This window comes from Platalea leucorodia, assembly GCF_965183815.1.
Source record: "Platalea leucorodia genome assembly, chromosome: 4".
NCBI classification, from domain to species: domain Eukaryota; kingdom Metazoa; phylum Chordata; class Aves; order Pelecaniformes; family Threskiornithidae; genus Platalea; species Platalea leucorodia.
In genome coordinates this window covers 72046211-72069425 of record NC_138826.1, presented here as the reverse complement: position 1 = coordinate 72069425, position 23215 = coordinate 72046211, and the positions used below count along the sequence as shown (strand labels likewise).

The 23215-nt window shown below is 41.0% G+C and overlaps 1 protein-coding gene across 3 annotated transcripts in view; it reads right to left on the bottom strand.

The window, feature by feature from the left end:
• EP300 (EP300 lysine acetyltransferase) overlaps nucleotides 1-23215 on the bottom strand; it is a 67786-nt gene that overhangs the window by 29925 nt on the left and 14646 nt on the right. The window contains exons 1-11 of one of the 3 annotated variants that reach the window (XM_082310777.1): nucleotides 20724-20826; nucleotides 15485-15784; nucleotides 11589-11765; nucleotides 9118-9379; nucleotides 8234-8347; nucleotides 7080-7316; nucleotides 4368-4461; nucleotides 3525-3659; nucleotides 3008-3125; nucleotides 2267-2498; nucleotides 98-175 (exon numbers count right to left, since the gene is read on the bottom strand). In XM_082310777.1, coding sequence (XP_082166903.1) covers nucleotides 98-175; nucleotides 2267-2498; nucleotides 3008-3125; nucleotides 3525-3659; nucleotides 4368-4461; nucleotides 7080-7316; nucleotides 8234-8347; nucleotides 9118-9379; nucleotides 11589-11765 — 1447 coding nt within the window. In that variant the 5' untranslated portion in view covers nucleotides 15485-15784; nucleotides 20724-20826. Of the gene's footprint in view, nucleotides 1-97; nucleotides 176-2266; nucleotides 2499-3007; nucleotides 3126-3524; nucleotides 3660-4367; nucleotides 4462-7079; nucleotides 7317-8233; nucleotides 8348-9117; nucleotides 9380-11588; nucleotides 11766-15484; nucleotides 15785-20723; nucleotides 21383-23215 lie in introns of those variants that run through there. The other 2 variants (XM_082310775.1, XM_082310776.1) reach the window with 2 other exon arrangements.

Genomic DNA, 23215 nt, shown 5'->3' with positions numbered 1-23215 from the left:
ACAACAGGTGAAACAAGGGTTATGACACTTCAGCAAGAGCAGCCCCATTCCAAGATTCCTTCAACATCACAGTAGCAAATTTTCTTCAAATACTTACCTGGCTGTGCCTGCATGCGATTCATCATCTGGTTTGGCACATTGGCACGTATCAGGGTTGGGTCAGGAAGAGGACCATCTGGAAAAAAGATATCGGAATAAGATTATGGCATTTAGAAGACCACCAGGTTTTATCCACCAAACCTTTTGGCGAGAATTATATACTAAAACCCATGTGTAAAAGTTTAAAAAAAAAAAAAGTATGGGCACAGTCGAGCAACTCTAAACACTCTTGAAGAGTCCTCAAAGTGTGAAGCAAAACCAGAAACTCCTTCAAAATATGAGCATGCCCCCCTGACAGAAATATCCTCTGACTCAGAGTCAGCTTTCAGAAATGGAAGACAAATTTGAAGTATGTTATTGAGGTACAATGACAAACTGAGCAGCTCACGAACATTCCAGACCACAAGAACTTCTGCAGACCATTCTACACTGTTACAGCACCTCTAGATTCAAAAGACTATGAAAACTATATCGTTCAACAGAGTATTTCTCAAAGCTCTGAAGTTTAAGAACTACTGGAGTACGTGATAAATAACCAGAAGCGTCACATATATTGCTGAAGATCAACTTTCTACAGAAGTTACAGCAAATAGAGTCACAGCATTAACCTTTAAGAATCTTTCTTGGATCCTGGTAATGCATCTCAGTAAATCCTGTTCTGACTTCAAGCATAAAAAGAGCCAGAACTGGATTTACCATGATACATTCAAATTTAAGCAGGAGAAAAAGAACTGAGATTAAGATTCTTGTAGCATATGCCTGAAGCTACTGGATCCTTCTGCAGTGTTAGGGAAAGAAAAAAAAAAAAAAGAAAAAAAAGAAAAAAAAGAAAAAAAAGGATTTTTTTTTTTTGTCTCCTCAGCTGGTGAATTAAAATTTTGACCCTAGCTTCTTAGGCCACTTATTACAGTGTCATTGACAGCTATACATCTGTTCCTGTGAGGTGTCTTAAGAACTCAATTCTTAACCGTAAAGTATCTAAGAACATGCAGGACTGAATGAACGAAGGAGAAAATGCTTTTCTTCCGAGAAGGAAGCTCTTGGGAGAAAGACGGGGTGGTGTGGTATGTACTCTAGAAAGTATGTTTGCAGAACTCTTGCAGTTAGTTTTAAGAAAGACTATTTCAATCTCCAGAGCTGTCAGTTCAGAATCACAGACAAAAAAAATAAATGTTAAGGCAGATTTTGGCTCGAATAGTTAAAAAATATTAGTTCTCTTTTACAGTTCAATCAGAGTAAAGGATGCAATTCTATTTAGAAATGTACAGTTTAAAATCCCGTATTTCAATTATGTACAGGACTTAACTGAAAATACAAGATTATAATGTCAGGAAATGCCTTTCTCCACTTTCTAACTAAAAATATCATCCACAATAACTAGTGTTACCTGCTTTTATCTGTTACCCAAATAAAAATATACCAGATACCTAACAGCCTACAGCACCTTGTCCCTTCCTAATGTTGTAAAGAGACATTACACTCTTTAGCAGCATGATAGTTTTGATCATTAACTCCTCTCCAAAGTCAATGTTATTCTAATATACAAATGTATGGTTAGCAGGGAATCTAATAGTAATAATAACCTCTTTGGCATTAGGAAGGTCAATTCAAGTAAACAGAACTACTGTGAAATAGAAGACATCTGCATGGGGAAAAGAGTGAAATCTGGTTTTCATTGCATGCTGGAAAGGCCATCTGTCTAAAAAAACCAAACATGGCATAGAACAAGCACTATCTAAACTTTCAAAGGCATAAATACCTAAGCACTCCAATCATCATACTCTCTGTTTAGCAACAATACTAAGTGATGATTATTTTGAACACCACACAAGTAAATATTATCAAAATATATTTCTCTTATAGTAACCAAAGTTATCTTTAAATCAATTAATTCTAGAAGTGAATCTAATGAGAAAAAAGTTCTACAACATTAAGAATGCAACTTAATCTCGATTCCATCCACCTTCAAAGTAAGTGTAAAAAGGTTTACAATACTGCAATTTGCTCAGAAGACTAAATGCTTCTAGATAATCTATCGTCACTAATTAACATGTAAGCAAGGCAAAGATTTTGCAAGTACTTCTGAACAAAGCGAAGAAAGTTCTGTTTAACTTTGATCAAGCCAGGTACCAGTAAAACAAGAAGAGCAAAATGGTCACCAGCCTACCAAATGACAATACAGAATTCCCCTGCACCAGGCGGTCAGTAACCCAACTGTTCTTACTTGCAGACATCCCTGGCTGGGGCTGTCCCATGTTGGGCCCTTGATTCATGGGAGCCTGTGGCATGCCCGGAGCGTTTGGGATCATGTTTTGCTTCTGCAGCCTGGTTCTTCGTTTCTCCTCCAACTCCTTCTGAATCTTATAGATCTTCTCTGCTAGCAAGTGATAGTACTCTGCCTGTTGGGGAGGAATACAAATCAGGAAAGGAGATGACGTATGTTAATTAAAGGCAACAGGTCCCAGTGATCCAAGCTTGGAAAACAGCCTTCTACACACACATTTCGGCTTGGGTGGGGGTGGCTCTCCCCTTGCAGAGGCTGCCGGGCAGACAAGAGGGCAAAAACGGGCACTGCTCAGGGCGTTGCTGGCAAGCATTAGGCCAACACCGGACATTTCTCTTCTCGCATCCAGCACTTCTTTGGGAGAATCACAGTGAAGAGCTTCACGCTGCCTTCAGGGAACCCCAACAAGTCTCAGGCACAGCACACCCCAACAGGCACCACCCTGACTCCCTGCACACCCAGGCAGAAGCCTGCAGCTGGCTGCTTCCTACACCCCATCCAGCAGCCCCCGAACACACGCTTCCCCAGCCTGGGGCTCTCATCTGCGCTTTCACTCCCCTTCCCAACCACTCTAGGATCAAGGCAGAGACACACACGGCTGGATGACAGAGGATGGCATCTCACCCTGCTGTTTGCCGATTCATACATATCCCCTTCCACCTTCCGAGCATATGCCACCAGATTCTCCATACGCCGATCCTTCAGTGCTGCGGGGTCAGGAGTAGGAAATATGGCTTGGACTCTGGGGGGTGCAAAAAAAGCATGCAAGTGATTAGCATGTCCCCAGACTGGGACATCAGCATCAACCCCAGTGACCTGAACACAAAGCAGCAAGGAAGTCTCCCGACAGACTGAAGCACTGCTGCTGCTCCCAGGGGACACTGCCTGTGTACATGGCTTGAGTTGGAAGTGTCCCACGCTGTATACAACAGCCCCAAACCAGCAGATGCAGCTACATTAATGACCGGCAAAGCAAAAATTCACCTTTCATGCTTCTGTTTCCCCTTCTCATGGACCCTGACAAAACTCACACCCTGACCCCCTGGTTTTGGAAACCAGGCTTCCTCCTGCCCCCACCACACGCATACCTCAAAGGCAGCAACTCACCCAACAGGAGATTGTTTTGATATTAGCTACTCACAATTTATGAACAAGGTGGTTTCGGAGATCCTGAGTAATGTCTTCATGCCACTGCTTTCGAATTCCGGTATTAGATGGTTGAGCTGTTGGCATCGCTCCCAAACTGGCAACGTTGGTGCTTTCACTCATCATGGGGCTTCAAAAACAGAGCGAGAATTGAGGGCAAAAGTCTAGCCCAAGCTTAGTCATGTTAGAGTCATAGCCTCTTTTAGAATAATGTTAGGACAAAGTGCTAGTTCAGCCATTCCCTAATCAATGGACAAACTCTGCACAAATAGCTGCACAGACACCAAAACAATGCTGTGGAAGAGTACATGCTGTCTTACCCAAGGATTTGGAAAACTGTAACAAAAGCTACAAAATCCAAACGGAGAGATAGCCATCAATGGAATTTACCTCACTGTTTATGCAAGAAGTGCCATGAGATTATTAAACACAAGGATTGCTTTTACATCTCAGTGAATAACTTGCCCCTTACTCCCACTGCAGCTCAATGGCAGGTTTGTGGTATGCCACCCTGATCAATAAATGCACTGGAGCTTCAGATCTGCCCAGATAATAAAGAGGATAATGCCTGTAACCTCTGTGGCCTAAAAAAGTCAGTTTACAAGTAGTGACAAAGTTAAAATGGACATCAAGACCTCTAGAAAGGATAAGAACAAAGACATCACAACTATGAGGCTTCTTTTCCAACTGTTCTTTAGCAGCAAGCATCACTTAGTCCCTCCCAGCATAAGCATGTAACATCCTTACATGCACCCCCTTCCACCTCATTTGTTATGGGCAATCATCAGCATCTGCAGCTGAACAAAATCACTGGGGTGCAAAGAGTAATTCAACTTACTTTTGAGAATTCATGGTTGAATGTAACATTGAGTCAGGCAGCAGATTAGGGGTTTGAACCCCTACTCCTCCATTCACTCCCATTGGATTTGCACCTAGAAAACAGAAGAATAAGTATTCTTAAATGAACAGCCCATTTACTGTGCAAAATCAGTAATTGCTCAGCAATAGCAAGGGTCTAGACTTCCAAGTACTTTGACTTTTGTGAAGGGAGTTGAATTAACCGTTGCTCTCTTTACCTTCTACATTTTACAAACTTAGAAAAAGTCTGAGGCACGACACTGGTGACCTCCAAGTGAAGCATCACACACGACGCTTCTGCACATCTTCCTGAACTTCACAACAAACAAGCTATTTCAATTTGCTGCAAACGTCATGTACCAGAGTCCTTTTCTGTGACTCCCTATCTAAAGATTCAGCATTACCAACCACTTCTGTTTTTTTGTTTAGAAGCTGTTTGGGTTTTTTTGCCATTCAGGGGCTTAGGATATATATTCACAAAGGCTTCAAAAACTTAAAACATCAGTTACCTCCTACATCTGACAAGGTCCCCTCTCACCCACTCTATATTTAAGGATCCTTCAACTAACTCCAACGTTTGTACTAAGAAGGAAAATATGACAAGCCTTTGCAGGAAAAACATCTAGTAATTTGTTACGTACCAAAATCTGCTTTTCTGAATCACAGCAGATCTCAATCACCACAAAAAATTGCCTATTTTCTTAACACACTACAGTTAAGACTCAAATAGTGAAGAAAATGCAGCATACTTCTGTCTGGAACGTCTGAATAGATCACTTTGTGAAGCTATGAGAGCAGCATGAAAGCCATTACCAAGCTTCCCATGCATTTAGGACATCTGAATTCTACAGAATCTGTATTTCAAGCAAAATTAGACACTGCGTGCAAGAGAAATCCACTGAAATTAAGTGTATCAAGTCTAATACATAACTCTACTACCACAACCAAGTGTTTAACAGACTTTTCATAAAGCTCCCTCCAGCCTCCCTTCCCTTAGTCACTTTTTTTTCTCCTTCCCAGATTCACTTTGCCATCTGAGAGCAAGCTGATGTAGAAGACAACTGTCAACCTTTGCCTTAACTCTCCCTTTTCAACTGCCAAAACCAACCGTTTGTTTGATCTACTTAGGACCGCATCTCTTCACATCACTGTCCTCACCAAATCCTGCCATTTCTCCTAAAACTAGCCCTGTTGTCATGTAGGCCATGACCTGATGATTCCTATCTCACTTCTTGTAATTCCCTCCCTAGCCACTCGCTCCTAATAATAAAACAACAGTCAAAAGTCTACACTCTCCATGCTTGTCCTTTCTACATGAAGCTTCAATTCTTCACTCTCCAAGAGCTTTTCAACCCCATCCCATTGGATTTTCTTATCAGTGCTACAAGGAGCGCCCAATAAGAATGCACAGGCCAAACTCTGTGCCTATAAATAAATAACAAAACACCAGAACAATTTTTGCTTCAGAAAAATTCATGACACATTCCTTTCAACCTTTCAAGGTCCTCACTATAACACTTCGGGGCTTCTAGAAATTAATCTATTTGTAAAACGCTAATGCACAGTGGAAAACTGTATTATTTTAATGTAATTGTTTTAAGACTAAGCTCTCAGGATCTTCCTCCCCCACCTTTTTTAAAAAATGCTTTACACACTGGAAGGCAAAGTTTTAGCAGTATACAAGCCACATGCAACCTATGAGAACCAGTAATCTCATTAACAAGTCTACTCTACCCAACAGCCTTTTCCTGAGTAACTCAGGACTAGCATGTCCTTTGGTGCAGAAACAGTACATCAAACCGCAACATGCAACCCACTGCTACTTTCCTCTGCAATCTCTCGGGTGCTTCCCCATAGCATTCCTGTGCATTCATTCCGTACAGAAGCTTGTCATGGGGCGTATAGGCAGGGTCACTGCAATCCCATACAAGCTTGTGATAAATCCCTACCAGCTCATCGTTCCTTTTTTCTATTAAAAAACCACCTCTACTTAAGCAACTCAAGCAAAGAGCTGGGGGTGAGAAAGATTCCTGTGATATAATCTCAAACTATCAAAATTAGATTTGATGGTTAAAGGTTACTTCATTTGACACCAGTGACAGCCAGGTTAGAATTAATTGCACTTCAAATTAAAATTCTTATGTAGTCTTTTGTGATTTTGCAATAAGCCACCCAGACCATTTACAGTTACACAAGTCCACATGACAGGACTCAGAGAGAAAGCCTGTTATTTACTACTTTTCATTTTTAAAACAAACATTACATATGTGAGAAGCAACTGTAAAATGCTGCAGTCTGAATGACAAGGAAGTACACTTGAATACAGGCATTTCAATTCATGCATTTCCAATGAAAAAGTCCTAAAAAGCACAAAACTTGCATTACAATACAATTATAAAGCTACAAAACAACATTAAATAAAATGCTTTGGAAAATTGGTTCTCAAAAAAAAAAAAAAAATCATTTTTCCAAAGAAAAGAATTTTCCCAGAGAACTTGTTTTCCAAAAGGAGGCATCTGGGCCCTCTGATGGTCCTGTTCCACTGAGTAGCTTGCCATCTCAAGTCTAAAATACTGCAAAGCCATGCCTTTTGCAAATTAACTAGCAGTATTAAGCTAGTAGGTTATGAAAATTTGCATTAGATATAGCATGGGCAAGCAGTTTGTATTTTAACACTAACAGATAAACTTACTCATAGGATTCATAGGGCGCAGACCCTGGGGTGACTGTCCTTGTTGCTGATTCTTCACTTGAGCCTGGGGCTGCGTCTGCATCTGGTTCCCTTGATAGGTCAGTCCGAGGGCTGCATAGGCTCTCTCGATGGAGCTGGGGTCTATCTGACTGGTAGTGTTTATGCTGGGTGTTGTCTGCTGCCCCACGCCCACAGAGCCAGTGTTTGCAAGTCCTACTGCAGCTCCGCCCAGCAGCGCTGGAAGAGACATACCAAGTTAATAAGGACAGCAGGAGGTAGCCAAAGAGGTCCATGAAAACAAGGAAAGAACATAAAGAGTGCACTGGCTGTTCAGAACTAAAACATCTCCTTCTAGGAGCATGCAGAGAAGAGGCCAGGTCTGGAAAACCTGTCATGAAACAGGGAGACAAGTTTTGACCCAACCAGCCATTCCAACAACATGCTGTTTTCCCTTAGAGTAGGATTTCCTCTCAGCAGCTCAAAGTATTTAGGACACATCTGTTTGCTTCAAACTGAAAACAGAGGCACACCGTATCACAGAGGCTAAAGACAGAAGGGTATATACAGCTCTTCAGCAGCCATTGTAATGCCTTTTTAAATTTTATTTTCTTAAAACAAGAAATATCTCAGCTCACATTAGTCATGAGAAGAGCCCAAAGTAACATTAAGAAAGAAGGCAGGGGCGACGGGACAACATAGAGGTAACACGATGACAAAAAAATTTGCCAAATATTTTGGCAGGGAGACAAAGGGGACACAAAGAGAAGAGGAAAGAGACATCTGATGCAAACAAAGGGTGAAGACAGAACCAAATATCAAAGCTGAAACGACACAACCCTCTGTGTGCATGCACATCTATCCAGAACCTGGCCAGCTGGAAGAGGTGGTAGTGAAAAGCCAATCATTTGGTTGAGAGAGCTATGACTCGTTCACCCTTACCACTCTCTTGCTAGGAAAATCCAATAAAGTTAGAAAGCTTCCATAAACACTAGCTATCAGAGACAAAAATACTCTACAACTAAAGCAAGAGGAAAATCATATTACATGTTCCTAGGTTCAAGAGCGTCACCGCTATCACCTGGGTGCAAGAAAGTTCAACCCCCAACATGCATTTTATGGTTTATCCAATACACAGAATTCCCCAGTAGACTTACATTGTTGATTTCTTTTGTCCCCAGCATTTTTGAGAGGCAAACATACAGGACAGTCATGTCTCGTACAATTCTTCCAGTGCGAGATGATTTGTCGGGAAGATGCACAATGTGCCACTGAGAAAGGGAGGGAAATGAAAAACTTTTACAAACTACTGCCAGTATCTCCACATGGTCAACACAAACTGGGTAGGGAGCAACTACTTCTCTCAGGGCAAACATCGATATCAACACAAGTCAGTAAAGTATTACTTGAAATAGTTCAGCACTAACTAGCCCTGAAAATATAGCTAGATTTCTTCAAGTACTAGGGGTTCAACTAAAGCTTACTTGAAAGCTCTGTTATACACCCAAGCCTATGTCTCCCTGGCTCGAAGGACAACACCATATACATCAGGCAGACTGTAGCAAGCAACTGAGATGCCAGCAAGTGGCACAACCCAGACAAGCCTAGGGTACCAAAAAAGTAGCATACATTTTCCTTGGCTACTAGGATAGACTAAGACATCACCAGTGACGCTAGCAGCTTAATTCCTGGCTAGCTATTGCTCAAGATTTCTCTCTTCTGTTTAAGGGAGACAGGTAGACTCCTACCGGCAGATTCCTGCTTTGTGTCTACACTTATCAGAAGGCAGCATCCAAAAGATCTTACAGCGAGTTACAAAGTTAAGCAGAAGATCTTCACTCATCTCTTTGTGCTATCTTTGTTCCTTCTAACTCGCCTAAACTGTAAAGGCTCAGAAGTTTATGATTTCCATTCTTAAGGGTACAGATAGGTTAAAAAAAGTTCTATTTCCCAAGCCACCCACTAGTTCTCCATCTCTTTGTAGGAGCCCTTCTCGTCCTGCAAATGTTGACTGCATCTATATAACCACTCCTCCACTTACCCTGGCAAGATTTGCCAGCCTGACAATGTGTCATGTGGTTCAGGACATTCTTCATGGTTCGGCAATGAGGGAGGTTACACTGTCGCACCTCCCCGTTGGCCTGTTCTCGCCGCTGACACTTGTGAGCATGTAAGAGGAGAACTAGTTGCTGCTGAATAAGTTTGCGTTTTTCTGGATCCGCTGTCGGTGCTCCAGATCCCATTCCTTGAGAAGCTGCTGGCCCCATCCCAGCTTGCTGAACTTGGGGAGCCTGCTGCTGGCCCTGGAGAAGTTGGAAAGGAAATTCCGAGAAATAAATCTATTTTTGAGAATAAACCATTTAGCAAGTAAACAACAACAACAAAAATCGAAGAACAGAAACAACTACTACATTATGTGATTAAGGGAGTAGCCCACCTACCTGTAGTTCTGGGTGACCATATTAAATATACCCCTCACCAACAGTCCTGGCAATAATTCTCCTGCCAGCCACAATTTCTTCACCATATCACTCTCTCCTAGTCCTAGCTCTTGCCTTATCAAAGGCCAGCAGAACCTTGCACATGCTCACAGGTTAATTTGCGGTGCGAGACCAACCAGAAAATATTAATAGCACTTAGACCTCAAATCTCCTCCTCATTTTGGAGGCAAGAAAGTTGCATCCACAGTTCTTGCATTAACAGAAGAAAGCACCTTTTAGAGTGAAGAGAGTTTTCCCTCTATTTCAGTATAAGGTGCCTCAATTTGACTATTCCTAGAAAAGGAGAATGAAGGGGAAGTTCTGGGAACCTTTTTCCATCACAAAACTTGCACACAGGCATTCAAAACAAGCATCTCCTAGTCTCTGCTAAGATGAAGCACAACTTCAGGATAATACATGCCACAGAACTAACATCAAGTTTGGCAACATCTAGTACTTCTTCTGTACTTCTGTTTATTTCATCAGACTTTATCGTATTTCTTCCAGGTGACATTTGAGGAGTACTCAGCAAAGAAGAGAGGCTCAGAGACTCTATCACTTCAGTTCAACAGCCTTCAGTTTCTAACAGACTCTTCACAGAGGGTTTTAGAGGACGTTTCTGGAGATCTCCAGATTTTTAGAGCTCATCTACCTGCATTCCTAAACACCAGTTCTCCCGTAGCTCTTCAATACTAGTATTAACCTTTCATTTTACAAGGAGACTTCACCAATTACTCAGTCCCCTCAGGGTCTGTGTATGTTCCAATATGACTGTAACTGCCTTGTTTGCAGCCTGTCATTCTAAATGACAACTGAGAGTGCAGCAACTTTTCTTTCCTAGGTTCAGCTCCATAGCAGTTCAACTTCAAAAGAGTTATATACTCTGCACTGAACAGAAGCTTGACAGGTGGGGTTCTGAACAGCAAGTTTTAGCTGTTTCTTTATTGGTTCATACAACAGCTTCCAATGTTTCATGCTCAGCTTAAAAAACATTAAATACAACTCACAGGATTGAGCTCTTTTTAATTCAAAGGTACAAAAGTTACCTGGAAATGTTTTTTCAGCAACAGTTACTAAGATCAAGAGTGTGACCCTACCGGGGAGGGGGTGGGGGGGGTGGGTGGGGTGTGTGTGTGTGCGTGTGTGTGTGTGTTAGAATTTGAAGCAGGGTGAAACACAAGCTATATTCAGAAATGTGAATTTGTTTCCCAAATTAAAAAATACACGTAGGGGAGAAAAAAGGCAGAACATGTTGCATGTCATACCCCTAACCAATTTAAGCTTCTGAAATAACAAGGCAAACACATTCAGCCACCAGTGGTAAGCTCAAGCTAGGGAACCTAATGTTAAGGCCTGTCATTTATAAGCTTGGGCCATCCACTTTTTGGCTATGCACTTTTCCCACGACTCTTACTTCCCCTTTCTGTAAGTCCTGCTGCAATAACTGGGGGGGGTGGGGGGCTTGGCAACAGAGCTACTATAGCAAAAACTGCCAGGGAACCTCCAGCATCAGGACTGTCGTGCATATTCATGTAATTCAGAACAGGAAGGACCACACGACTGGGGCTTCTAAGCCCTATCATCGGTAATACCTGTTTGAGAAGAGATACTTCTCTCTCCCAAAAGCATCACTGAGTACAAGCAGGAAAACAATCCTCAAGACAAAGCTACACTGAGGAGAACGGGCCCAATACACCAACCACAAGAGAAGGGATGGGAGAGGAGAGCAGGGGTGTCCAAACAGGTGGCAAAGCTCAATTCAGTTAAGGAGCTCCATTTAATTTTCTCTGCTAACAGGGTTTGAAGGGTGAAGAGCGGAGGTGCAGTTTATCAACAGAGAAAGCACAACTCAGTCCTCTTCTTCACATCAGCCTTTTCAGGAGCTGAAGCAAGTGCATTATGCACGGATTCAGAGCACACATTCACACTGGGTATGACAGCTGCAAAAACTTGTTACATGGCAACACCAGAGCATATTGCTCCACTTTGGTCTACTACAACATTTTCTGAAGACACTTTTCATTCTACTTACCATGTTAGGCATTCCTGCCCCAGGAACTGGCTTCTTGTCCATTGGAAACTGTGGTAAACTATTCTGCAGTCCAGCTTTATTCTGCATCTGAGGCCCAAGCCCACTGGCTCCAATCTGCTGCCCGGTATTCTGACTATATGGCTGGCCGTAAGGGCTGGGATTGCTCATCATTCCCATCTAGGAATTAAAATGGTAATATGTTCAAGTTAGATAGCTTAAGTTCACAATGTAAAAGGCAAATGAATACTTCAGAGAAGCAAGGGTGATCACAGCCATGAACCAGCTGCAATGCAATACTGATCCACGTGCTTCCCCTCCTCCCTTATGTGCATTTATTTACCCATCACACAACATTAACACCTCAACCAGACAGTTCTTATAAATAGAGTGAGGCCAACTTACCAACCTTTGAGGTCAGTCTGGTCAGAACTGGCCTGATTATTTCTTTATAAAAGATTTTGTTCAATAGATTCCTTATCTCAGCTTTCCCAATCACAGATTTGTACCATGGCCTATATAACTATATAACACAACTTGGGAAGAATTTTTCTGCTCCCTGCATCTGTGCAGACTCCAAATGGGGACAAATACCACCTTCATTCATATCAGCAGGGTTTATCCCAAAAGCCTCCTAGCCGGCTGTCAGCACTCCCACAGCTCCTCTCCGGACAGCCATAACAATGCATGTCTGCATTTTGAGTACACAACTGTTTTCAATTTAAGAATACACCATAGGCATAGGTAACACCACACACAGTCACACAGGCACAATAACTCATTTGCAGTGAGCAGTACTAGAGGTCAAAGGAGATGGTAGGAAGGAACTCTGCAAACAAAACAAAGCTAGTGAACCATTCATCCACAGGGGAAGAAAGATTCATATTTCAGACAAGCTATATGTTCCTTTCTGCAACATGCATCGCCTATTTGCATATTCAACAGTTTTAGCATACCAGAATATACCTATTTGTTGCCTTAGAATGCTCCAGAAGCTAAAGAACAGTCAGGACCAATCTTGCTAATAAAATTGTTTGTCCTCTGACATTTTTTTCCCATTCCTTACATTCCCATCTATTTTTTCATGGGAAATTTGGCCTTCTAAGACCAAAACAACTAGCCATAGAGGACCAGGAAAACTGGAGATCTTTGTTAAGATTACCAAGCTCTCACCATCACTCAAGACAGGATCCTAGAGGAGCCATAATTCATAATAAAGTTTTTTTGTGCCTTTTTTAAAGAGCTGTATTGTTTCAACTCACATTAGCATTTGACTAGACAATGTTCAGTCTCCATGATGCTTTTTGGTTCAAGTCTGAGCGATTAACTGCATTCAAAAGAGTGCATACAAGCTCTGATGGTAGGTTTGTTCCCAATCACTCCCACATTTATTCTCAAAGCATCCTCCCCTAGTAGAAACACCTTGTTTCTGCTCCTTACCAAGCTTCTCCAACCTGCACAGAGAAGTAACCTACATGGCCAGAGACTACCTGCGATTAGTCAAACACTTTCCTTTTTCAGGTTGTAACATCTGCCAATCCATTATAATGGCCTTCAGTTTGCATTTACAAAATGAAGCAGAATCAAACCCAAGCTACAGGAAAAGGAGCACAAAGCTCAGTAGAGAAGCTGCCACTTCAGACATCTGACAAATTAATTCCCTTGAGGACAGCCCCCCCCCCATTCCACACACAAGCAATAACCATAATCACACAGCAGTAAGAGAGCAATGAAAAAAATCTCTACACACAGCAGGTAAACAAACTATGCAACGATCAGGCAGAACTAAAAAACCTTCCTTTCCTCTGTCTCCTTTGGCACCACCCCTGCCATGTCTCAACTGCAACGAATACACATATGGTGACCAATGAGGCACCTGCTGCCAAAAACAGAACAGGTAAGACTCAAACCCTTCCTGCCTCTCCCTCAGAAGACTAACAAGATCTTAGGTGCAAGCTGAGCAGAAGGGAGAGGGAGAAGAAAAACATAAGGAGTCAGCAAACACACTTCCAGGACTCTTCCCCATCATCACTGCTGCCTCAAATTGACCAACAGGTTTAAGATTTAGTGAAGGACTGACAGTGGGAATTATTTCCCTAAGAAAACAAGGTATCTTTTCCTGTAAGATAGCCTGATCTCTTTGGCTCCAGAAAGGTTCTGAAAGCAGGTACATCCCCAAACCCAGAAACTTCTAAGCAAAGTTTTCAAGTTCATTAATAATCATAGCTCCCAAAGTTAGCTGGCACTTGAAAGTACACTAAAGCCCAGACTATGTTGGCTGTCACTACCACTGCCTCCATATGACTTCAGCAACTTAGGCTGCTATCAGCCTTAAAGAAGACCTAACCAAACAATTCAGAATTGAAGGCTGAAGGCACATTTTCACACCCTGGTGTCACAGGGAAAAAACAAGATGCCCAACTCAGACAACTATGGACTTCAGACGTTGATACCAAAGGATTCAGAGTAACTGTGGCCTCATGAGCCAGCTCTGTCCTGACTGCAGGGGGAGAAACCCAAACCTAGACTTAAAAAAGCACCTTTGCTATGTCACCCAAAACAGAAGCTTTCTGACAAAACTCAGGGATGAGGTTTGACCATGCCAGTCAGACTTTGTATCTGCAACACAGCTGGACACAAGCTTTATGTGAAGCAGCTGGCTTTTTCAAATGTACTAACCAAGCTGGCCCAGCACAAAGATCTCTGATGTTTTCTCAAGCATCAGCCATTGGCACTGTTTGGGATGCAAAGCCAGCCCCCTCAAACAAGGCTGTCTCCATGGCAGAAACACAGGGCTCCACTCTCCCTAGGGCTGAGAACCATCATCCACCTCACCGAGGGGACTTCTTCCACCCCGCTGTACCCAGGGACCTGGCAGCAGAAGGCTACATGCCCAGGTCAGTCCAGATGCTCCCGACAGGGGTAATCCTCAGTTCCCTGTCTCAGCCTACAGGAGAGGCAAAGACCAGAGAAGTACAGGCCAGGTTGCAGGGCAAGCATGCCAAACTGACTCCTAAAGCCGCACACTCAAGCAACACCCAAGAAGGATGCTACAAAACAAATGCCACAAGATCTCCTGGAACAAATCAACAGCCATCACTTGGTCCAGGCAAGTTTGACACCTGCCAGATCCACAGCTGAACCTCACAGCAACGCCCCCCCATCCTGCTGTCACAGACCCACTAAACCGACACCAACAACCTGCATGCAACTCTAGACTGAGTCAAGAGAGGGGTCATTTGGGAGATTCTTCACCTGGCACAAGGTGGCCTTGTAACCCTACCACAAGAAGCAGGAGCATGCTTATGTCATTTGCTATGACAAGTTGAGAAACACGAATAAAAAAAAACATCAAACAGGAAGAAATGGATGACCTCATGACTACAGTACTATATTAAATATATTAAAATAATCCTGAACAATTTTATCAGTAGGAAACAACCAGAAGGACTGACATACAGTTCATCACCATATTAATGATCTATTGAGAGTGAGGGGTGGATAAACAACCGAGTGCAGAAGAACCAGCCAAAGAAAGGTGGTGTTAGTACCACTGCATGAGACAAGTGCAAGGCTTCATCTGCAGTACCATGCAAAAACATACATGGCTGAATCATAGCTACGAGTCAGCAAGTGCAACCTCTACTCCCTCCTTTCTGGCCACCACTGCTCTTCCCATTTCTCTTCTTATTCATCCCATCTGATGTTTTCCTTCCTCTCCTCACCTGACAGCCTCAACTTACTTTCATCACATATGCAAAGATTGCACACAAGGAAGAGCAGACAGAAATCCACATCACAGTAAAGGAGAAGAGGAAGAGGAAGAAGAAATAAGGAAAACAGCAAAAGATGATGATGTGTGGCTAACAGACAGCAAAGATAATCTCAAATGGTTATACCTTCTACATACACAGTGGAAAACAACTTGACTTTCCTGCCTCCAATGGAAGCATGAGCTGTCATTACCAAATGGTGGAAGATGTGCACTTGTCACCAGGGGCATGGATGACATGAGATCAGAAAACATCCTAGATCACAAGCACGAGCAGCATCAGATAGGGTTGTTCAGGCACTCGTCCATCTGAGAAGAGCAACTATAAAAGTGGAGGGAATTCCCTGAAGTTTTCTTCTAATGCCATGAAACACATGCATCTTCAGCTTGGAAGAAGGTCGAGTAACCAACTCTGCTTCCAGTTTTACTGTCAATACCACAGAGTACAAATTGAGCAGGAATGCCTGTTACAGCTATGCACATAAACATTACGATATTCTGCTGTTTCTCTATAAAAACAACTGCTTCACTGACAGTCTAATATTTGAGAGACAACTAGGTATCTGCAGTAGTACTGAACAACGACCAGTTTTAAGATTTGCAAAGATAAATGTAAGCATGGAGAAGTAAAGAAATAGAATTAAGTTTTAATAACATTCTTCCAAATAATCCAACATTTGCAGTATCAACTATGTAACTCTATCAGGGTAACTGCAGTGCATGTGCTAGTTTAAGACCATACTGATCATATTTAGTATCTTTCCATATCCACATGCTCAAAAGTAGAAGTTAGTTAACTTTCCTGAAACTGTGAAGTTTGTTTTATTGAATTCCAGCTGGCTCTTTAAAAACAAGAATTTGTAATTGATAAATTGTACATCGTTTTCTAGTGCCATTCTACTGACTGGTAGAGCATTACTGGACCCAGACATAACCAACTTAACAACAAAATTTTGCCAGTGGTATCTGCTGCATTCTTGCCAAGGACTATTATCAATCATTATTCTTTGCACTTGACTACATTATGTTTTAAGACACCTATTGCAAGACACTGGCATTATTTCACTGCCATCTGTGAAAGACACTCCCCTATTCACCCCAGAAACTTAGACTCAAGACAAATCTGCACTGCTTCATTTCTTCCTCAAACACATTCCTCCCCGACACTGGGATAAAGTAAGAAATATCTATTTTTTCACCTTGGTTCACCAAAGAAGAAAAAGGAAAGGTCCAAAACATGCAACTACACTTTTAATGGATTAGTACTGGATCATATGGTACAGTTGGTACCAGAGTCTAAACAGTATGGATACTGTTGAATCAAACAGCTGTTTAAAATAATAAGCAATCAAGAACACTGACCTTCTACCTAAAATGTGACACTGAACATGCTAACACTAAGGAACATAAGGTGATTTTATTTTCTTTGTCTAATTTTACAATTGGAGGGTGACATCATCTTCAATGTCTCTGCAACTTTGACCAGGACTTCATTGTTCTGACATTTCTTGTTTTACTTAAAAGGAAGTTATGGAGATTCTGAAGAACTACATTTGTCCTTGTAAAATACTGCCATGAATTCTCCTTAGCAGAGGTTAAACTGATAAAACCCAGTGTAACCACTTAATAGGAGAGAACCCTGTATATACTCAAACAGTAAGCCAAATGACAAAGAATTACTACTGGAACTCTAAACATTTCAAGTAATTTCACATGCAAGAGAAATACTCACATAGCAGAGGTAGTAGTAATGCCCTTACTAATCTGAACTGCCTTCACATCCACATCATTACTTGAGTAACAGAACATTTCTTGAATCGGTGGGAGATGAAATCTAAATGACCTGAAGGCCAGGTGAACTTAAGTCACTTTGTGACAGAGCACTGCTATCACAGAAATACAAACACCAACTTATACACAAAATACCCTCCTCCCCTAATAAGAGGCTGGACATTAAGACTGTAACTGGACTCTCTCGACCAAACGCAGTGGAACAACAAACTGAAGGTTTTAGCTAGATATAATTCCAAATGGAGAATGGTTCAAAAGAGGAAACATTAATTTGTTTTTAACTTATAGAGCTTGAATTCACTGTCCATTTACTTTTAATCAAAGCTGTAAAACTATCTAGTGAAACAAAAAACCCAAAAAATGCTTAAACACTGAAAGAATCAAAGCATTACAAACAATTTCCAAAACTCTATTTTAAGAGTAATAGGCATGTCTGTCGTTCTCCTAACTTGCGCACAACCAAGCACATAGGAATTGTAACAAGTTCTGCTTTCTTGAATAGCTTTTTGTTTTCTTTCTCCTCCAAACTCTAACAGTTCCTTTCAGGCTAGACTTTCACAGGCATTTTTAAGCTGGTTCTGTCACCAAGGCAGGGTCCACACCCTCCTCTGACTGGCAATATCAACTCCTTTAATATGTCCCCTCCCTAGTATCAGCACTAGCTTTCCAACCGATGAGCATAAATTGGATCCAAAACACAATTCAAATTAAAACTTTTTTTTTTTTTTTTTTAAATGACCATGTGAGTTTCAAGCCTGGATTAGTTCCTCAACACAGTCTGTCATGCAACTGGCATAGAGATGGCATGCAGATGGAACTGCTTCTTTGTATGCCACTGACTGCTTACATAGTACATAAAACTACAGCATTAGACCACAGATGTAAGCAGCAGATTATGAGAGCACAAGTTTATGTATACCAGGTGACCCCAAATCAATCATTTACATTGACATTGGGGATTTTGAGTCCGAAAAGGTAACACGCACAACTAGAAAAGCTGGGGAGTACGTGGCTAATGTGTAAAGCAAGCGTTCCACTCTATTGCTAGCCAATGTTTTGGGAGGAGAGGAAGAAAACGCTTCAGTAACTCCACAGGACAACAGAACAAAGCAGATAGGTATCCAATTTTGCTTTCCAAATTAACTAACCACTTGGAGCTCATCTTTGCTGTTAGAAGAGTGTAACATCCTCCCTCCCAATTAGTTGACATCACAGGAAACCTAGGCTATTCCTCCGTACCAACCACCGCAGACAACATACCTCTGTTTTACTGAGAGAGAACTCACAGAGGCAACCCTCTCATCACCTAAAGGGGCTGACTTTGGCAAGCTAACACGATGAAGTTGAACACAACCAAAGTGTCTGGTCTATTTTTTTCCTCCTACTGAAGGACAGCTCCTGGATAATGCACATTTTTTGTAGCGATGAAGGAAACCTACAGAAGTTATTACACAAACTCCCACATTAACAGCAACACAGTACTAAATTTACCCATTTAAAAAAATGGCTTTTAAAAACAACTGCTTAGGGTCCTCTGTTTTCATCTACTTTTTGAAGATTTGTAGGTGGGAAAAACAAAAGCAGATGGGTGGAGAGAGAAAACGGTCAGACATTACTGTTGTCAGATTTTGCTAACTCCACTGCATGAAGTGAAACACAGGCTTCCTGCCAACAACCAAACCAATTGAAGACATTCTGGAATTTCAGCCTCCATTTCAGACTGTTCTTTCTCATCCGGCAGTTTCAACTCCTTTACAAGGGCTATACCCACTATACTTACACTAAAAGTCTCAACATTTTTTTATCGGCAATTAAAGAACTCTAAGCATTTTTAATCAGTGTGGGACTATGAACTAAAAACCAGAAGTTATCACGTATTTGGTTTGAATATTCCCAGAAGCACAAGATGTTCTTACTTTAGATGTACAGCACATTTTGGAATTTAAGCAAGTGAGGAAGACAATTTAATTTTGGACTACATCAGCCAAAAGCTTGATTTTGTGTCCTTTCTTTACTTCTCCTAGATAAATTAGTTTATTATAGTTCATAACCCTACTTTAGCTCTGGTAAGTAAGGATTAAGAAGTTGCATTTCACTCAAATACCCAATACATCAATTTTTTTACCTCTCAATACAGCTTTCTGAAGATTAAATTTTTTTTCAGCCAAGGAATAATGAATGAGACATTATATAATTCCAATACAAGAACACTTCTAAGTAGTTACATATTTCTTTCCACTGTAAACTGCATACAGATTTTCTACTGTAGCAATCAAGCTTTGCAACAACTTTCCTATCAGGCAAAAATATCTGAAATGACCAGACCACAAAATCAACTCATTACTAGACATAAAATATATCAGAACCATTGTTAGCTGCACACTGAGCTTAAGCAAATGGCTAAGAACAAAGAACTTCATAATTAATAACATTCACTAGACACTAAAATAATTTTACTTAATACATTAAAGCATAGCAAAACCATTAATACAGAACATAATTTTAATTTATGTTTCAAATACATTTATAGACTATGTTACTTATCATTCCAAGCCTTCCAAAGTAGACTGACTTTAGGCATTCCAAGATGGATCTACGCAGGTACCGCAAAGCACGTTAGACAATCTTTCTCTTCACTAGCCAAGAAACACAAAATACCCACCTAAAGTGAATGGAAATATTTAAGTATTTTCTAGGCTTTTGATCAAAACACAAAAAACTTGATAAGAAATACTCAACTGGCTCCCTACTCTAAAAAAGGCAATTGTGCCTGACAAAAAGTTTAGACATCTCCTTGTAACTTCAACCACTAGGTCTTCTCTCACCTTTTCAGAGTGACCCACAACAACTTTCTTCTGAACTCCTAAATTACAAGGGGCTTTTTTCAGCCTCCTGGTTTACTCTCCTATATACAAAACCTTTCTAAATTTTAAAACTAGAACTGGGCTGGATTAACAGTCTTTAAGAATCCAACATTTGTCTTCAGGTATTTACGCAAGCATTCTTTCTCCACTAACAACTCGAATGTGTGTTTCTTAACAAGGTCAATGTATGTCTTTGCACATACAACGTACCAGTCCATTCAAATTGGTATCCACCTCTTCTCATCTGCTACAGCATAAACAAATGCTGATCTCCAACAACAAATGCTCTCACTAAGTGTCACGCAAAAAAAAAAGCACCACAACATCTAAAAGGCCCTGATGGATTTCCATCACATTCACAATACCAGCATGACATTAGATAGGAAAATACATTTGTGGACAAAGCATAAAACAGAATAAAATACAATCAAGTTACTTTTCAAATGTTGTTGATAATCTATACTGCCACAAGATTTCTGAAATAGTCTTTTTAATCTAGGAATAGTCTTGCTTGTTGTGCAAGACTCAATTTTCGCCTCCCATGACTGCCACAAATTCCACTTTAGCAGCATATAAACTATTTACCACATGATCCAGGACTCGTAAAAGAAAAAAATCCTGTTCTATAGAACCCATACTGCAGAGGAATACATCTTACAAAACAAAGTCAACAAGAAGGATGGTAATAAAGTCAAACTTAGCTTGTCTTACCTTGTTCATGGCTCCAGGCTGTGGCCCTCTCAGTCCACCCTGTCCTCCCATCTGTGGAGAGCCTTGTTGCAGTGTCTCAGCCAACAAGTTACCAGCACTACCCATTCCTGGGTTTGGGTATGGCATATTAGGTCGCCCTCTGCCTGCTCCAATTGAACCGTTCATGACTTGCCCCTGCATCATCCCCTGTCCGTTGCCTGCTGCCAACATCGCAGGATTCATGCCAGCATTCATCCCTGTGTTCATTCCCATGCCAGGCTGATTAACTGGACTGTTTACTGTTGGCATCATTCCTGCTGTGGATTGGCTTGAAGGACCCTGGTTTGGTCCACTTGCACCCATCGCCATATTGGGAGAAGTCAACCCAGCTTGTGCCATGGGGCTTTTCACCATGCTGTTTAACATTCCCATTCCAGGACTATTTTGTTGGGTTTGACTGGCCATGCCCTGGCCAGGGCCACCAACCCCCATATTGAGATTTGGGGAGCTACCAGCCCGTAAAAGTTCAGACAGCTGCTTGTGTTTAGAGGCAGCATCTTGTGCCAGGCCAAGGCTGGTCTGCAGCTGATTAATGTCACCACCATTGGTGAGTCCCAGTTCTGTGGAGCTGATCAGTTCATCTGGCAAGTCATGTTCCAGATCAAACAGTGATCCAAAATCTGAAAAACAAAACAAATTTTATACAAGGTCAGAGCAATCAGTAGAGTCTTGAAGAAAAACCTTGTTCATCAGTTTCTATTTTTATTTCAAGTAACTAGCAAAACTTCACTTTCTATGTTCCAGAAAAACTCCCGTATCAGTCATTATTGAAAACTATCTAATTTGTTGTGATAAAAGTAATTTCTAAACTTTACAGGGTCTAAACTAGAGAAGACCATTCTACTTCACTCTCCTACAACAGTTTGTGTTGAAAGATCACTGGATATCTCAGACTATGATCTCTCAACTTGAGAAATTTGACAAGGAAGGAGAGGGGAAAAAGGTATTAAAAAAATCCCACAGAGTTAGCCAATGGAATTAGACAACAATTATTACAAAGAATTGAAAGGTTGATGGGAAAGCACTGTCTTTCACTGAACTCTGTCACTTTTGGAACAGACATAACTAATATAGTAATACAGTTTCAAAAAAAAAAATGTTTACTATTTATAAAATAGTAAATAGAGGTTTGGTTGGGGGGGGTGCATGTTTGTTTGGGTTTTGAGGTTTTTTGTTGTTGGGTGTTGGTTGCTTTTTTTTTTTTTTTTTTTTTTTTAATCTTCTACATCCAGTCATTCCCAGCACAGAATTGCAAAATTCCATTGAACTTCACTGAACAGCCAGTATTTTCCCACAACGAACACTGTCAGAAAACAGTCAAAGTAACCCTCCTGGCCATGAAGCTGTGAAAACACACTAGGATGAAAAATCAAATTCCCATCTCAAGAGCCCATGCAAAGCAATCCCCAAGGTAACCAAGTGGAGAAAGATTACTATTTGGGATATATAGATACAAGAATATTACACAGTACCCAGAATCAATTTGCTCAAGAAAACAAGAAGTTCTTAGGTCTGCAGAAGCAGCATGCACCTTGACCTGTATATTTAATCTATGGTAGTGAAAAAAAACCTAGAAAGTTCATGGCTAAAAGCTGAGCCATTGTGTGATGTAGCTACGCACAACTAGGCTGTAAAGCTTAATATTTGGAATATGAGGATAACTAGTAGAGGAGGGTTTTTTTGTTTGTGTGGTGTTTTTTTGGTGTGTGGGTTTGTTTGTTTGTTTGTTTGTTTGGTTTTTTTTAATGTTAACTATTGGAACATTTCAGCACCACTTCTGCCAGAAAGGTCATTTCATGGATGTGCTGTAGGAGGTATTGCATTGCATTTTCAAAAACTTCAGACCTAGACAATGATCTAAAACCCTACTCATTACCTCAGCAACTGCATATAAAAGGAAATGTCAATTACACTGAATTCTAGAGAGGCTGACAAGATGATTTGGCCCAAATATTAATGGAAAAAGACTACAGTTAAACAGCACGTAAGTCAAAAAAGCTCATCAGCATTAGAAATCTGTTCAAAACGTTTCACATGATACCATACCCAAACTACCAAACTCCAGTACTAACAGTTTCTACAACTTCGCAACTGTTATCACAGATAAGATCCTGACTTAAGAATTCTGAAAATACAGTATGAGGTTGGCAAGAATGCAGGTATACCACAACAGAGGAGATATAACTCCATTTATATGTTCTTCATGACTGCAAAGCACCAGAGACAGAATGAAAATTTCCACTACATTTAAAACTATTCAAATCAGTCAGCTCATTCTTCAATAACATAAATCTCATGCTAAAAGTTATGCTTTGCAACACATACTAAGGACTGATCTTTCATTTGCATCACTGGTATTCTTCAGCATGACTGGTATTTTTGAAGATTCAGAAGTGAAGGAAGAATCAGAAGAATAAAGCTTTGTCCAAGTTCTCCTCCATTTAAAATTATGA